General features: G+C 41.9%; 1 protein-coding gene across 6 annotated transcripts in view; it reads right to left on the bottom strand.

Moving 5' to 3' along the window:
- Window positions 1–12,529, bottom strand: part of CADM1 (cell adhesion molecule 1) — a 329,542-nt gene that overhangs the window by 62,319 nt on the left and 254,694 nt on the right. For all 6 annotated transcript variants that reach the window (XM_053900465.1, XM_053900467.1, XM_053900466.1 and 3 more), the window contains exons 2-3: window positions 5,352–5,498; window positions 3,637–3,789 (exon numbers count right to left, since the gene is read on the bottom strand). In XM_053900465.1, coding sequence (XP_053756440.1) covers window positions 3,637–3,789; window positions 5,352–5,498 — 300 coding nt within the window. The remainder of the gene's footprint in view (window positions 1–3,636; window positions 3,790–5,351; window positions 5,499–12,529) is intronic.

Raw genomic sequence — 12,529 nt, 5'->3', positions numbered from 1 at the left:
TCAGGGTGACGCAGCGCTGTCTCCTAGGGTTATCTTCCTGAAGAGCTAACGTTACCTAACTTCACGGCTAAGGTACACATATGGAAGATTTCCCAAGTCTGGGAAAACAGGGCCAGTGCAGGAGAATAAAGGACTCGTTTAGTGTGGAGAAGAGCATCCTGAGAGAGTGGAGTGATTTTTTTTTTCCAAGTCCACACTGTTCTTAAGATTGTGGCCAGGATTTCTGACTTTACGAATATGAGAAGAAGAAAATGGTCAAGTACAGTGGGAGTCGTGTGGTTTACAAACATAAAATCAAATATGATCATGTGAGTCCTAATGGTTTATTGATATCAGTAATAAAGGTGACTTCTCTCTGATTTTTTTTTTTTCAAAAGCAAGAAAGCTTTGGAAAATATAAATGAGGCAATTTAAGTGTTTCTTAAAAAATGGTGCAGGGCAAGAAAAACTTAAAAGTTTATTTTGGTCTGTTAATTGTCCCCTGTTCTCCCTTTAACTCCGTAACGTCTACTCTAATACAAAAGTGGTTAGTAAAGTATAAAAATCCATTTATACAAAAAATGAATTCAAACTGCTACTAACCAGAGAATACACTTATACATGCTCCGCTAAACAGACACATTTAGTAAAAACTGCCTGCAGCCATTAATGAAAATAACCAAAGATGTATGTAAGGAGGTGCATACAGATGAAAACCTGAATGAAAATCACAGAAGGGAAATACTAGAAAATAGCAAAGAAATGTCAAGGTTCTTCTTAGCTAACCTCAAATCTATAAAAGTGCTCATTATAAACATCAACGCCTACAACATTAAAAAAAAAAAATCCGCAATATCAAGATGAGTCACACGTTAATTACAACAAAAGAGGAGTCTTAAAGCTGATCAGTATGTGAAATCTCACTCCCAAACCCTTTTAAATAATTAGGTTCTTCTGTTCCTGGAATCTTAAGAGTGAACACTAATCTTAAAAGGACAGGACTGTAATAATATTAGCTACTATTATCAGTAACTATATTTATCTTAAAGCGGCGTATTCTATTTCTCGGGCCACTGTTTCCCTGAATACTGGTATAAAGAGAGTCCTGTACTACGAAAGGAACCAACTCACACAAGTGTAAGAAGTGAATGGATATCCTACAAGGCACCCAAATGCACGCAGAGTATCATTGGAGGGTTTTCAGTTTTTACACGGATAACATAAATACGCATCATAGTAACCAACAAATAACCACCTCTGAGCTCTTAGAATTATGCTGAAGGTTTTCCTGAATGCTTCCAACAACTAATAGGCACATGCACTAAAGCAGTGCCTTCCACTCAACGAGAAGGTAGACAGCCGTGTGAGTACCTATATGGAGTCCTTTTCAGAGAAGCATGGATAGAAACAAAGACTAATAGATCACTCTTCATTCATTCGAATATCTGAAAATTCTAAACCTTAGAAAAAAGGTTTGAAAAGATGAGTACCAGTGAAAATTGTCAGATTTTGGAATATGAAAGACTCAAACACTGATGACAACAATCTCACTCTGTCAAAGAATCCTACAGTCAATTCAATGGTAAGAATATTAAATGAACACATAATATCTGCAGCGAGAGCATCGATTAGTGTTACTTCCAAGTATGTTTAAGTTAATGCTTCCACACAATATAAGCAGGAACCTATTACCTCTAGAATAATCAGACCTCCAGAAGGATTATAGGCATAAATGCCTCTCAAAAGTCTAGTGCCGTTGTGCTGACTCCCAACCACTGGGCATATTCAGTCAAACGGGCCCGATCTAGTGGGTCTGAGAACAAATGTACCAGATACTGGAAACTGACAGGCAGTCACTGCTTGCCTGTGGCCAGCTATGCTCCTGAAAACAAAAGATGTGCACCTTTGGGGAAAAATCTTGAAACGGCAGCATTTGGGATTTTATTAAGAACAACCTAGGCTAGAAGGCACAAAGGATATGAGCCAGAACAGTGGGGTCTGTTTCAAGGTCTGTGATTCTAGATTCTTACCCGTGTGCTTTGTGAGTGGGGCAAGATGGCTAGTCTCTGTTATTATCATTTCTCTCTGTGAAATAGTCGTGTTTAAAGGTATATGTAGAAAAATATCCTGAAAATTCAAAATGCTGCAAGTTCATTCCCTTCTGTTGCTGTTACTCTTGTGGAAAGGCCAGAAACGATGACGGGTCGATGGGCGGATGGTCAGTTTGGAGTCTGTGCAGCCAATGACTTACTCCAAAAAGCCAACAGTGTTTTCAAATACTTCTGAACAATGAGGTGGACAGAAAACTTCAAGTGCATGTATGTGATTTTGCACGATACCAAAATAGTCATCCTTCCATGCTTATTTCTACAGGTCTCATATGGGTTAAGGCTAGAATTAAAGACAGACATGTACCTCTGAAAGCCGTTAAAGCCATCTACCATTAAACACAGACCACGTTAGAAACTGCATGACCTGACATGAAATGTGACTTCCTGAAATCAGTGTTCCTCTTACCGAGAACATGTATGTAAGTGCTAGGAACATGTTTTAGTTTAATGGATAAAAAAAAATGTATTTTCCCTTCTACAGCTGTGTTTAAACAAAGTAATGGGGCAGCAGCTCCACGCGTAAATCCATAAATACATATATGTTCACACACACCAAGCAAAAATGTCCTTCATGTTTATCTTTCCTTCTAATCTTCATATCATTACACCGAAAACCTGCACTCTGCCGCCTCAAATAGACTTTGATTCATGATCTTTCTGAAGGTGTAAATCAGAGATCTTGCCTCATGTTAGAGCGAACGTCCTTGAAAACTCAGTTTCAAAAATCCACATCAGCTGGTATTATGCCCTGGTATACAGCTTTGTCTAAAAAAGGTGACTAACTCAGGCCATCTTCAACACAGGGATATCTGCTGACTGTATCAAAATATAAATAGGGAAACGTAGCTACTGGGAATTTCCAGAAAATCACAATCTGGTGATCATAACTGAAGACATTCAACTCACTAGAGGTGTTCTTAGCAGCCTGTCAACAGTCCTTGCTTATTATCAGCCTTCTCTCCCTAGAAACTCTTAATTCTTTTATGTCCAACAGTTGCAATTTGTGGCAAAGTGTGTGTTCATGGGGTATGATTTTTACAGCATAATCTAGAGCATAAGCAATACACAAGGCAGTGAGGAAAGCCAAAGATAAGGAGATCAACAATATTAAATGAGATGTAAGTCAGAAGAAAGAATCATTAAGCGGGTTTTATAACCGTGCTCTGCCATGGGGTAGAGATGTGGTAGCCCATCTCCTCCTTCCCTGAACAGAAGAAAAAAAAAATCCCGGTAGTTAGAAGCAACGACATTTCATGTGGGGAGTGACTCATCAGAGGGCTCTAACTTCTCTTGATCTTTGCTTCTGAAGCTTGAGGGTTCAAGCCCAAGAACACATGGAATCTATAAAGACTGCTGATTGCCATTCCTTAGAGTGTTTGGTAAAAGAGGCTATTTTTTAAAGTCAGCAAGATGGGTGGTGATTCTTCCTAAAACAGGCTTGAACAGCAACAACATTAACCATTAACCTTTTCCTTGTTGCTGGAAGCCATCGGTAGTAAGGGCCACCCCACTCCGTTTCCCGGGACGCGCCCCACGCGTCTCTTACCCAGCACTGTGATTGTGGTGTAACTTTCCTGGGGAGGGTCAGTGTAGAGCTGGCAAAAGTATCTTCCTTCATCCGAAATCGAGACATTTGTCAGCGACACTTTGAGTTCACTGCTAGAAAAATTCAGCAACTGAAACCTGCTGTCCTTCAGAGCTGCGAGACAAAACACAGAGGCAGTGATTAGGAGGAAGCGGACGGACCATCCATTTTCCTTACCTCGGGGAGGAGGAAGTCAGGTGACTGGAAAGGCCGCTACAGAGTAGAAAAATCGAGTAAGTCTTTGGGCACCTGTTGGGTACTTCTTCATGCTTCCTGAATTACTGTTTTGGGCTTCAACGATAACTGCACGTAGACAAATAACCTTGTCCAAAAGGAAAGTGACACACATGGGGCCTGTGGGTGTAAGAGCACGCGCAAACACACAGACGTGCGGGCACGTGCCCACACCCACGCACACGCACATGTGCTCCTTGCTGTCACTTTCAGCACGTGCTCATAAATCGTATCAGATTTTCCATTGGAGTTCAGCAAAATGAAAACAGAAGGAAGGGCAGGCTGTGAGGATCCTCTGGACGTCCAGGGACTAGGATGTACTCCCCTTGAAAAAGAGTGCTTCCAAATTATGAAACCCCCCAAAAAATCATTATTAGTAATTTGAAAAACAACATGGAAGCAATTTAAAAACATTTTACAACAAAACAATCCCATCTGCATTTAACTTGGATGCATCTTTGTATCTGGTATGGTTGGAGGTGAAGCTTCCCGAAGCCCACGACCCAGGGCCTCCCAAAGCCTCAGGCCCCGCCTGCAGTTTTCCAGCTTCAGCTTCAGCTTCAGCTTCACAACAGCAAACAGAGGAGGATAAAGTAGGAAATCAGAGTCACCACAAAAGGAACGTTTGTGGGCTTTTCATTCATTTCAAACATTCACCTTTAAAGTCCTTCTACTAATTTTGGCAAAGGCTAGATTCATTTATAATGACCAAAATTCACTTTAAGAACGACTGGCTCCTCTCCTTTGACCTTCCTTCACCCTCTTAGATGCTCCTTGGGTTTATCAACTCCACACTTCCTGAATGTTCTGGGGCGTTGGGGAGGAGGGGGACAAGTAGATGGGAAGGGACGTTCCTCTACATGTGCTTTGATGAGGTACCGATGTTCTCAAAGAGCAGTTTTTTGAAAGACCTGACTCTTGGTCTTGCTAAGCTCAGACATCCATCTGAACCATTTCTAGGATATACAATTGAGTTTCAATGATTACCTTCTGTGATATCATATTCGGTAAGGTTCCAGCACATGGTAACCTCCATCTACCAGAGGCTATGGTGATAGGAGAGTTTGGTTTTGTCTCCATAGGCACAGATTGCCTTGGAAACTTCAATCTTCAAACCAAACAGATTACCCTTCAGAATGCTATATTTTCTTTGCCTTACCCTATTTGAGTTGTTGTGTCCGGGACTCAATTGCATTCACCTTGAATTACTACAATCAATTCCTATTGCAAAGTAAGACCGCTTTACTTTTAAAAGGGACCATTCAAGGTTTCTATTAAGTAGAAAGATTATGATTGCACGTCTCTTCTTCCCTCTGAAGAATTGACTAAACTTTAAGCATCTAACATTAAATTTAGAAAAGGAGGCCTTGGCAATCTCTTTCTCAAGACAACATGTAGGAAAAAAAAAGTTGCCATCTAATACTATTGAGATGGAAACTTACGCCTGAAGTCCCTGAAATAAATGGTCTGCCTGTTGGGATTCAGCAGCTGGATCACAGAGTCGTCACTCTTATTGACTTGGCAGCTGATGGTCGCAACTTCTCCCTCGATCACTGTCACGTCTTTCGTAAACAAATTCTGTCCATCGCCTTTAAAAAAAAAAAAAAGGAGAAAAGAATTTCCATCGATTAAAATTTGGCTCATGGCTCAGTTAAAATGAGAAGCAAGAAGTGTGTTAGAAAATGGACTCCAGAAGCAACACTGGTGTGGCTCCCTCACTCATCCCAGAGAGATCCAGGGGCCAAATGCAACTTAGCCTGGAGTCAACGCGCTCTCAAAAGTGGGGATGCCAACGTTCCAGCTTCCGCTATCTTATACCAGTTAAGGAGTGTGTTGGAGAGGTACGGAAAGGTCAGAGAATTCACTTTTCTAAGAAGCTGCAGCTGTCACAAATGGAGTGGGGGAGAAACATATACTCAACCTCAGCTCACACGCCCTTGAGCTAAGCTCTTTGGTCGCCTCACAGAAAACTCAAGGGACCACTTAATAGAAGTAGGGGAGGAGGGCTCAGTAAATAACTTTCTCTTGTTAGTGGCTGTCGACGTTCCCAAGGTGTAGGCAGGTCAGTTGTTTACTGAGTGGGAGTGAGGACCTACCCAGCTAGGACTCTCTGGAATCTCCATCAAATCCTGGGAGAGCTTACAGTTCAGTATGTTACTCTGCTCTCAGAAACTAACACCTTCCAGACTCACCGAAAGCCCCAGGCAGTCCCAAACCATGCCCCTTCTGCAGCTTGCCCATCTAGCCACTCAGAACATCTCTTTCAGAACACATCAAAAAGTTAAGGGTTACAGATCCACTGATACAGGCTTCTCTCCAGATCTGCTCTAGTTTGTTGCTTCTAAGATTAGTGACAGTGGCCAGCGTGCCTCATGAATGTCCCATAGGATCCACAGCACGGGTAGGAGGAGAGCAGAATTCAGTTCAATAGCAAAAGATGAAGCAACTGTTGAATGTCCAATTCTGCACCTGGGATAGCAGAGGATATAGAAATACAGGACCCCGTCCCAACCTTTCAGAGGCTGCAATGTGGGGGGGGGGGGGGGGGGGGGGAGGGGAGGGGAATGGATACCTAATCTTCACTTACGGAACAAAAAATGCAGAATGGGCAATGGGTATGTACAAAGGTCGGTCGGGAAGATTGCTTTTTGGCTGGATGATCTCAAGTAAATTATTTCAAGTCCCCGAGCCAGTGTCTCATCTGCAAAATGGGGACAGTAATTCAAAGCCCTCTCCCAGAGCTGTTGGAAGGATTGAGAAAGGTAATAAATATAAAGGGTTTAGCACTGTGTCTAGCTCCTTATAAAGCTGAATAAATGAGAGCTGCCCTCCTCATCACCATCATTTCTGTAGCTGTCAAATCCAAACATTTATTAGGCAATTCCACATGCTGGGGGGTAGTGTGCGTGCAAGAATGAAGGCTCACACTCCCTCCTCTCAAGCTCTCTAGGTAATTACAGATCAGGGTGGTTTATTCACTCCTCCCGCCAAAATACAAAACAAAACAACAACCCCAAAACAACTTTGTCACATTTAGAGACAAAGGTCAAAATAAATCCTATTGCAAAAGAGAGAGAGAGAGAGAGAGGGCACGAGAGCGCGCATAAGTAGAGATGCAATCGTTGTAAATGGAGGATATCCACCTGCTATCGTATTTCTGCTGAAGGATCCTTGTTTGCCAGGACACAGCGAGGAAGTGTGAGAAGGGTGTGAGATGGCATTAAGCCAAATCCACCTAGAAGCAGACCAGCCTCTGACAGAGGATTAGAAAGGAGAGGACTAGGGGTTAAGGACAAAATTATTAGAGCCGCAGATAAAACAAAAATTCTTGGTGCTCGAGGAGTAAACCGAATTAACCTAGGTGTGCGAATGCAGGCCCCCAGGGCTGGCAGTGAGCGGAGAGGGTAAATATTCCCTAGCTTGATCCAGCAGTGAAAGCTTAGTGGGCTGAACAATGTTATAGAGTAACAACAAAAAGAAGACGTGATCAAAAAAAACAAAACCAAAACCACAAAGGAACGCTTATTTTTTCCTCTGTGGATTACTGGGACAGACACGGAATTCAGAAGCCAGCTGGAGGGAGCGGTGTAGTCCCAGATTTGAGAAAAGAACAAGGAAAAGGGAATTCCTGCCAATCAAGCAAGCTTTTCAAGGTGGCTTTACCGGCCCTGGAAAGAGTATGTACAGAAAGGACAACACGCTAATTTCCTTGGGGTAACCCAATCCAGTAAGAAAATTAAGGAGACGTGAAACCACACAATTCCAAAGCTGTGTCGGTCTTAAGTCATGGGAGCTGCCTTGAGGAGATTAGAATACCAAATGGGGTCCACTGGGGTCTACTGGGCCATGGGCAGAGATTTCCTCTACCTGAAGAAATCTATTGCCAACATAAATAAGAATCTTCACTTTATAGGAGGAACCTAAAGAAAGGCTAGCTGGTGATAGGCCTTAATCCCCTCAACATAAATCAAGGCCTTACAGTTCCTCACCACTACCTTGTAGGTACTGGAACTTATTAAAGTCAGTGGCAGTTCCACTGGACCCTAATAAAACAGTTTCTGTGGAACTAACTATACCATTTAATTTCAGTCTTTCCTCGGCATGCTAGTATATGCTTTCTGAATAGCGTCTACATCCACGTTAAGGCTCTCAAACATTTGCACAGGAGACGGGGACAAAGAGAAGTTGACCGTGATGTTGTGTGTTAAGCAATTAAGGTAATAAAACGGAATCAGAGGAGTTTTGTCTGTTAAAAAGTCTGAACATTCTTTTTTTTTTTTTTTTTAACTTTTATTTATCTGTTTATTTGAGAAAGGGGAGGGAGGGGCAGAGAGGGAGAGAGAGAATCCCAAGCAGGCTCCGCGAGGGGCATGGGGCTCCAACTCACAAACCATGAGACAGTGACCTGAGCCGAAATCAAGAGTCAGTCGCTTGACCGACTGAGCCACCCAGGCTCCCCAAAAAGCCTGAACATTCTTAATTATTACTCAGAGTTAAGTAACATAAGACCAGATCCCTTTACTGTGTTGTCACTGAGTAAATCATTCAGGTAGAGTTTTTGCCCTTGTGTGTGCGGGCAGAGAATGTGCTCTGCAAATCCACGGTGGTACCATCACCATTACTGTGTTATTTTTTGTAACTGCTAAAGCCAACCTAAAATCCAATGTCTCCGAAAATGACGGTTCCTAGCTATGTTAACATGGTCATAATACTAATGTTAAAAAATTACCAGCGATAGTGAAATATTTTGCTCAAAGAGATCAAAGCGCCTTGGCTGACGGTGGCCCAAGAACGTCACTGCAAAAATCACCAATAAATTATACGGATCAGCTGGACAGCAGTTATATTAAACAGATCTCCATACTTTGAGATGCCGTAAGATGGCCGCAACGGGGTAATAATGACCTATTTATTTGAGGCAAAGAAAGTGAATGGCAGTGATGAGAATATATGTATGTCAGTACTCTTAACTGCCTGAAGCCTTTAGGTAAAAATAATTTCTGCTCACAGCCTCAAATATTTCTTCCAAACAGAAGGGTGCACTGTGACTTGATAAATTTCCCCTTGAAACAGATATCATGACAATTAGGTTGTTGCAAAACACAACTTGATCTGGAGTAGAAGGGTACACGCAGGCAACATAGGTGCCTTTCTTAAATAATCCACTTAAAAAAAAAAAACCTTGCTGATTTTCTAAAACTCAATTAGCAGATGTACTGTCAAGGCAGAAACAGCACATGTTCTGGGCAAAAGAAATCAAGTAAGTACAATATACTGTCGCCATTAAATAAGGGTGTTAACAGCAAGGTAATTTATTTTAAGGGCGGAACAATGTCTGACATGTATAGACATTTTTGACTGCTAATTCGTGTACACGGGTGAGGTTTAGGAGACAGAATCAAAGTGGATTTTAATTTATACCAATAATAGTATTCTCTATAACTTCTCTATTTGCTATCCCCACCCCCCACCCCACCCCCAATTTCTAAAAACACAACACTGGCACTGGAGAAGCCTGTTCACTCAAGAGCAAGTTTCCCGTAGTAAACTAGAAGTTGCTAGGACATTTATTCACAAGACAGACAAAGCACATTGTCTAAGAAAAGAAAAAAAATTTTTTTTGATTAGTAAAGACCATTTCAGCGGGGTTGGTTAGGGCTGGAGGGAGGGTGGGGGTGCCGTTGGCTTACAAATCCCTTATTCAAGTGGCTTAACTCATGGATTCTTTCCTGAAACCTCATTTTGCTAGAAGCTCTATTTAAATGGCGTTACACCACACACTAGCACTGACTGGATTCTACTCCATCCACAATACGGCCACCTGAAGGGGGTGATGGGGCAAATCTCAAAGCCAGAAGCCCAGATGAGAAAGGGGGAAGGGAGCACACGTCTATTCAGTGCTAGGCACTGTGCTGGTCGCTCTGCACACGTTTCCCTCTCAAACTCCTGGAGTTCTCAATATCCCCACGTCAGAGACTAAGAACCTGAGGCCCAGAAACATTCAAACAAGTCTCCTAGCGTAAGTCAGCTAAGTGTCGGAGCTGGTGTTCGAACCCAGTTCCGTCAGCTTCTCTGGCCCCATACGGTTTGTAGTTTTTAGCCAGCCAACATCGGGATCGGCTGCCAAGGTTCTACTGGCTCAGCCTTGGAAAATTTACTTGTCTTTAGAGAGGGTTATTTCCCTACGAGCAACTTCTGATATTTTTTTTTTTTATTTCCATAATTTATCCAGAACACAATTACACACTTCAAGATGAGAGAGAAACTGTCCTGAATGTAAAACACCTTGTTTACTACCGCTTCTCTCTTTCAGCACTCAGCACACTTTGCCCCTGGAGAATGCCTTTATTACCGGTGCATGGCGGGCATTGGCCAGCACCGAGAGCTCGCCCCCGCGGCCTGGCTGTTGATCAAGAAAGCACTTCATTTACACCGGGGGAGTCTCTCCAGTCAAGTCTATAATAAAAGAGCAAGTCATAGTTAGAACAGAATTTGGTTTATACTATGGCAACTCTGTAAACTCTGACACTGAGGAACGCTGAGCACTCTTAAGTGGGAAGATAGTTTGCCCAGAGAAAGAGCAAATAGAGTCCCCTGACCTACTCCTTCAGTAGCAAAATTGTATCAGGGAAACCTTTTTAACCCCCCCAACTCTGCTATATGTTAGACTGAACCTCACATTAAATCAGCACAGTCAGGTTGTCTATCAAAATAGGCAAAAGTCAAACCAAAAATACAGATTGTTGAAAAAAAAAATCCTGCCAATGATCAACGTAGCCGTTAACTTCAAGGAGCCACCACAGTTCTGGAAATTTTGCCCTAATTAAAGGCTCAGGAGTATGAATTCTTCTCCTCTAAGAGGTATCTAAGTTTAGACTTTCCAAAGAGTCAAAAAACTTGTTTATGAGAACTTTATATTTTATTAGTCTGTGAGCCCTCTGTGTCTTTAAAAAATTTTTTTTCCAATGTTTATTTTATTTTTGAGAGAGAGAGAGAGACACACACACACAGCGTGAGCAGGGGAGGGGCAGAGAGAGACACAGAATCTGAAGCAGGCTCTAGGCTCTGAGCTGTCAGCACAGAGTCCAACGTGGGGCTCGAACTCACGAACCACGAGATCATGACCTGAGCCGAAGTTGGACGCTCAACTGACTGAGCCACCCAGGCATCTGGAGCCCTCTGTGTCTTAAAGTTTCAAATGGCTTTCCTCCATTCTCCTTTCTATGAGATCCCCATTTTTATAACCATGTTAAAGTATGTGCCCAACCCTTACCTCTACCCAAACAAAACCATCACCAACAGAGGCCTGGTGATTCCTGGGACGCTTCTGAGAGCTAGCACTAGAAATGAGTACATCTCAGGAAAAGAAAAATTAAGATTCTGTTGAAACCCAGAGGGAAAAAAAATCTTTCTAAATGCGTATGTTCCCCCAAGTCAACGTAAACACAGTGTTCACGACAAATCATTAACAAAGCCATTAAGATTTGATTTCTATCTAAGCAATTATTGTCAGCATATTTTGTACATTTCCTTTAAAAGACTCAATCCTATCTTTCAATTCATTAAACTGTTCCTTGCATTTACAGCGTTTTATATCAAATCAGAAACCTATTTGAATTAATAAGAATTACAGTAAAAGTAATTTGAAAATAAATTATTTGAAGTTCAAGCCACGAAGGCTCTTGATGAAAGAGTTTAGTCCCATTTAAACATTACAGGAACGTTTTCAGTCATCCAAAGTGTAGACGAGAGACAGTGAGAACCAGTGTCCAAAAGGAGGAGTCCATCAGCATGCACCAAGGTTAAGGGCAAGACCACTTCAACATAAATATAATTCTTTATTTCAGAGAGAGGTGATACTTCAACCTTTGTGGATACTTGAATATTTATTTAAAATCAAAAGCATTCAATCCGTCTGCTGTTTACAAAGCTTCTCTTAACCTTTTTGATCCCCGTCCATGTTCTGCTATCCCAAACAGTGAAGTTGAAATATGTCGATTGTCTGTTCCAAGGACTGCTACTCCTGGTCAAAGTAATTACGAATGCGAACTGCACGGCTCATAAGCCTGGAGTTCGAATAAACCGAGTCCACAAATAACTGCAACATCGACCAAAACATTTCATTTGTGTCCCCTTCTTCTTCACAGAACGCTTATGAAATCAAAGGTCAGCAGAACTGAAAGGAACGGGGGGATCGACGCTCTCATTTCATGGATGAAGATACTGAGGCCCGGCCAAAAGCAGAGGCCACATCTCCTAACGGGTCACCAAGGTATTTCTGTTCTTGGCTATTTCTGAATAACATTTATGGATTTGTTTCTAATTACGGAAGTGATAGACGCTCAAGGTTTTTTGTTTGTTTGTTTTGTTTTTTTAAGCTTTGTTTTACAGGTAGCATCTAGAATGCTATATATCCTACGGTATGGAGATGGTCAGGATCTCATTAAGAATCTCCTACAATAGAATTAGTGTCCTGTCACTTGAGCTTCTGGAAGGAAAAATACACCGAATTTAATCTAATCTCCTTTTATAATCAGTTAAAAAAAGGTGAGGCAAATTTTTGAACGGCAAGCTAAAGAGTAATCTTCCTCAGTGCTGGTTTTTTCTTCAATTAAAATTG

The sequence above is a fragment of the Panthera pardus genome, unplaced genomic scaffold, assembly GCF_024362965.1.
Source record: "Panthera pardus isolate Hobbes unplaced genomic scaffold, ASM2436296v1 HiC_scaffold_12, whole genome shotgun sequence".
NCBI classification, from domain to species: domain Eukaryota; kingdom Metazoa; phylum Chordata; class Mammalia; order Carnivora; family Felidae; genus Panthera; species Panthera pardus.
This window is presented reverse-complemented; position numbering and strand designations above follow the sequence as displayed.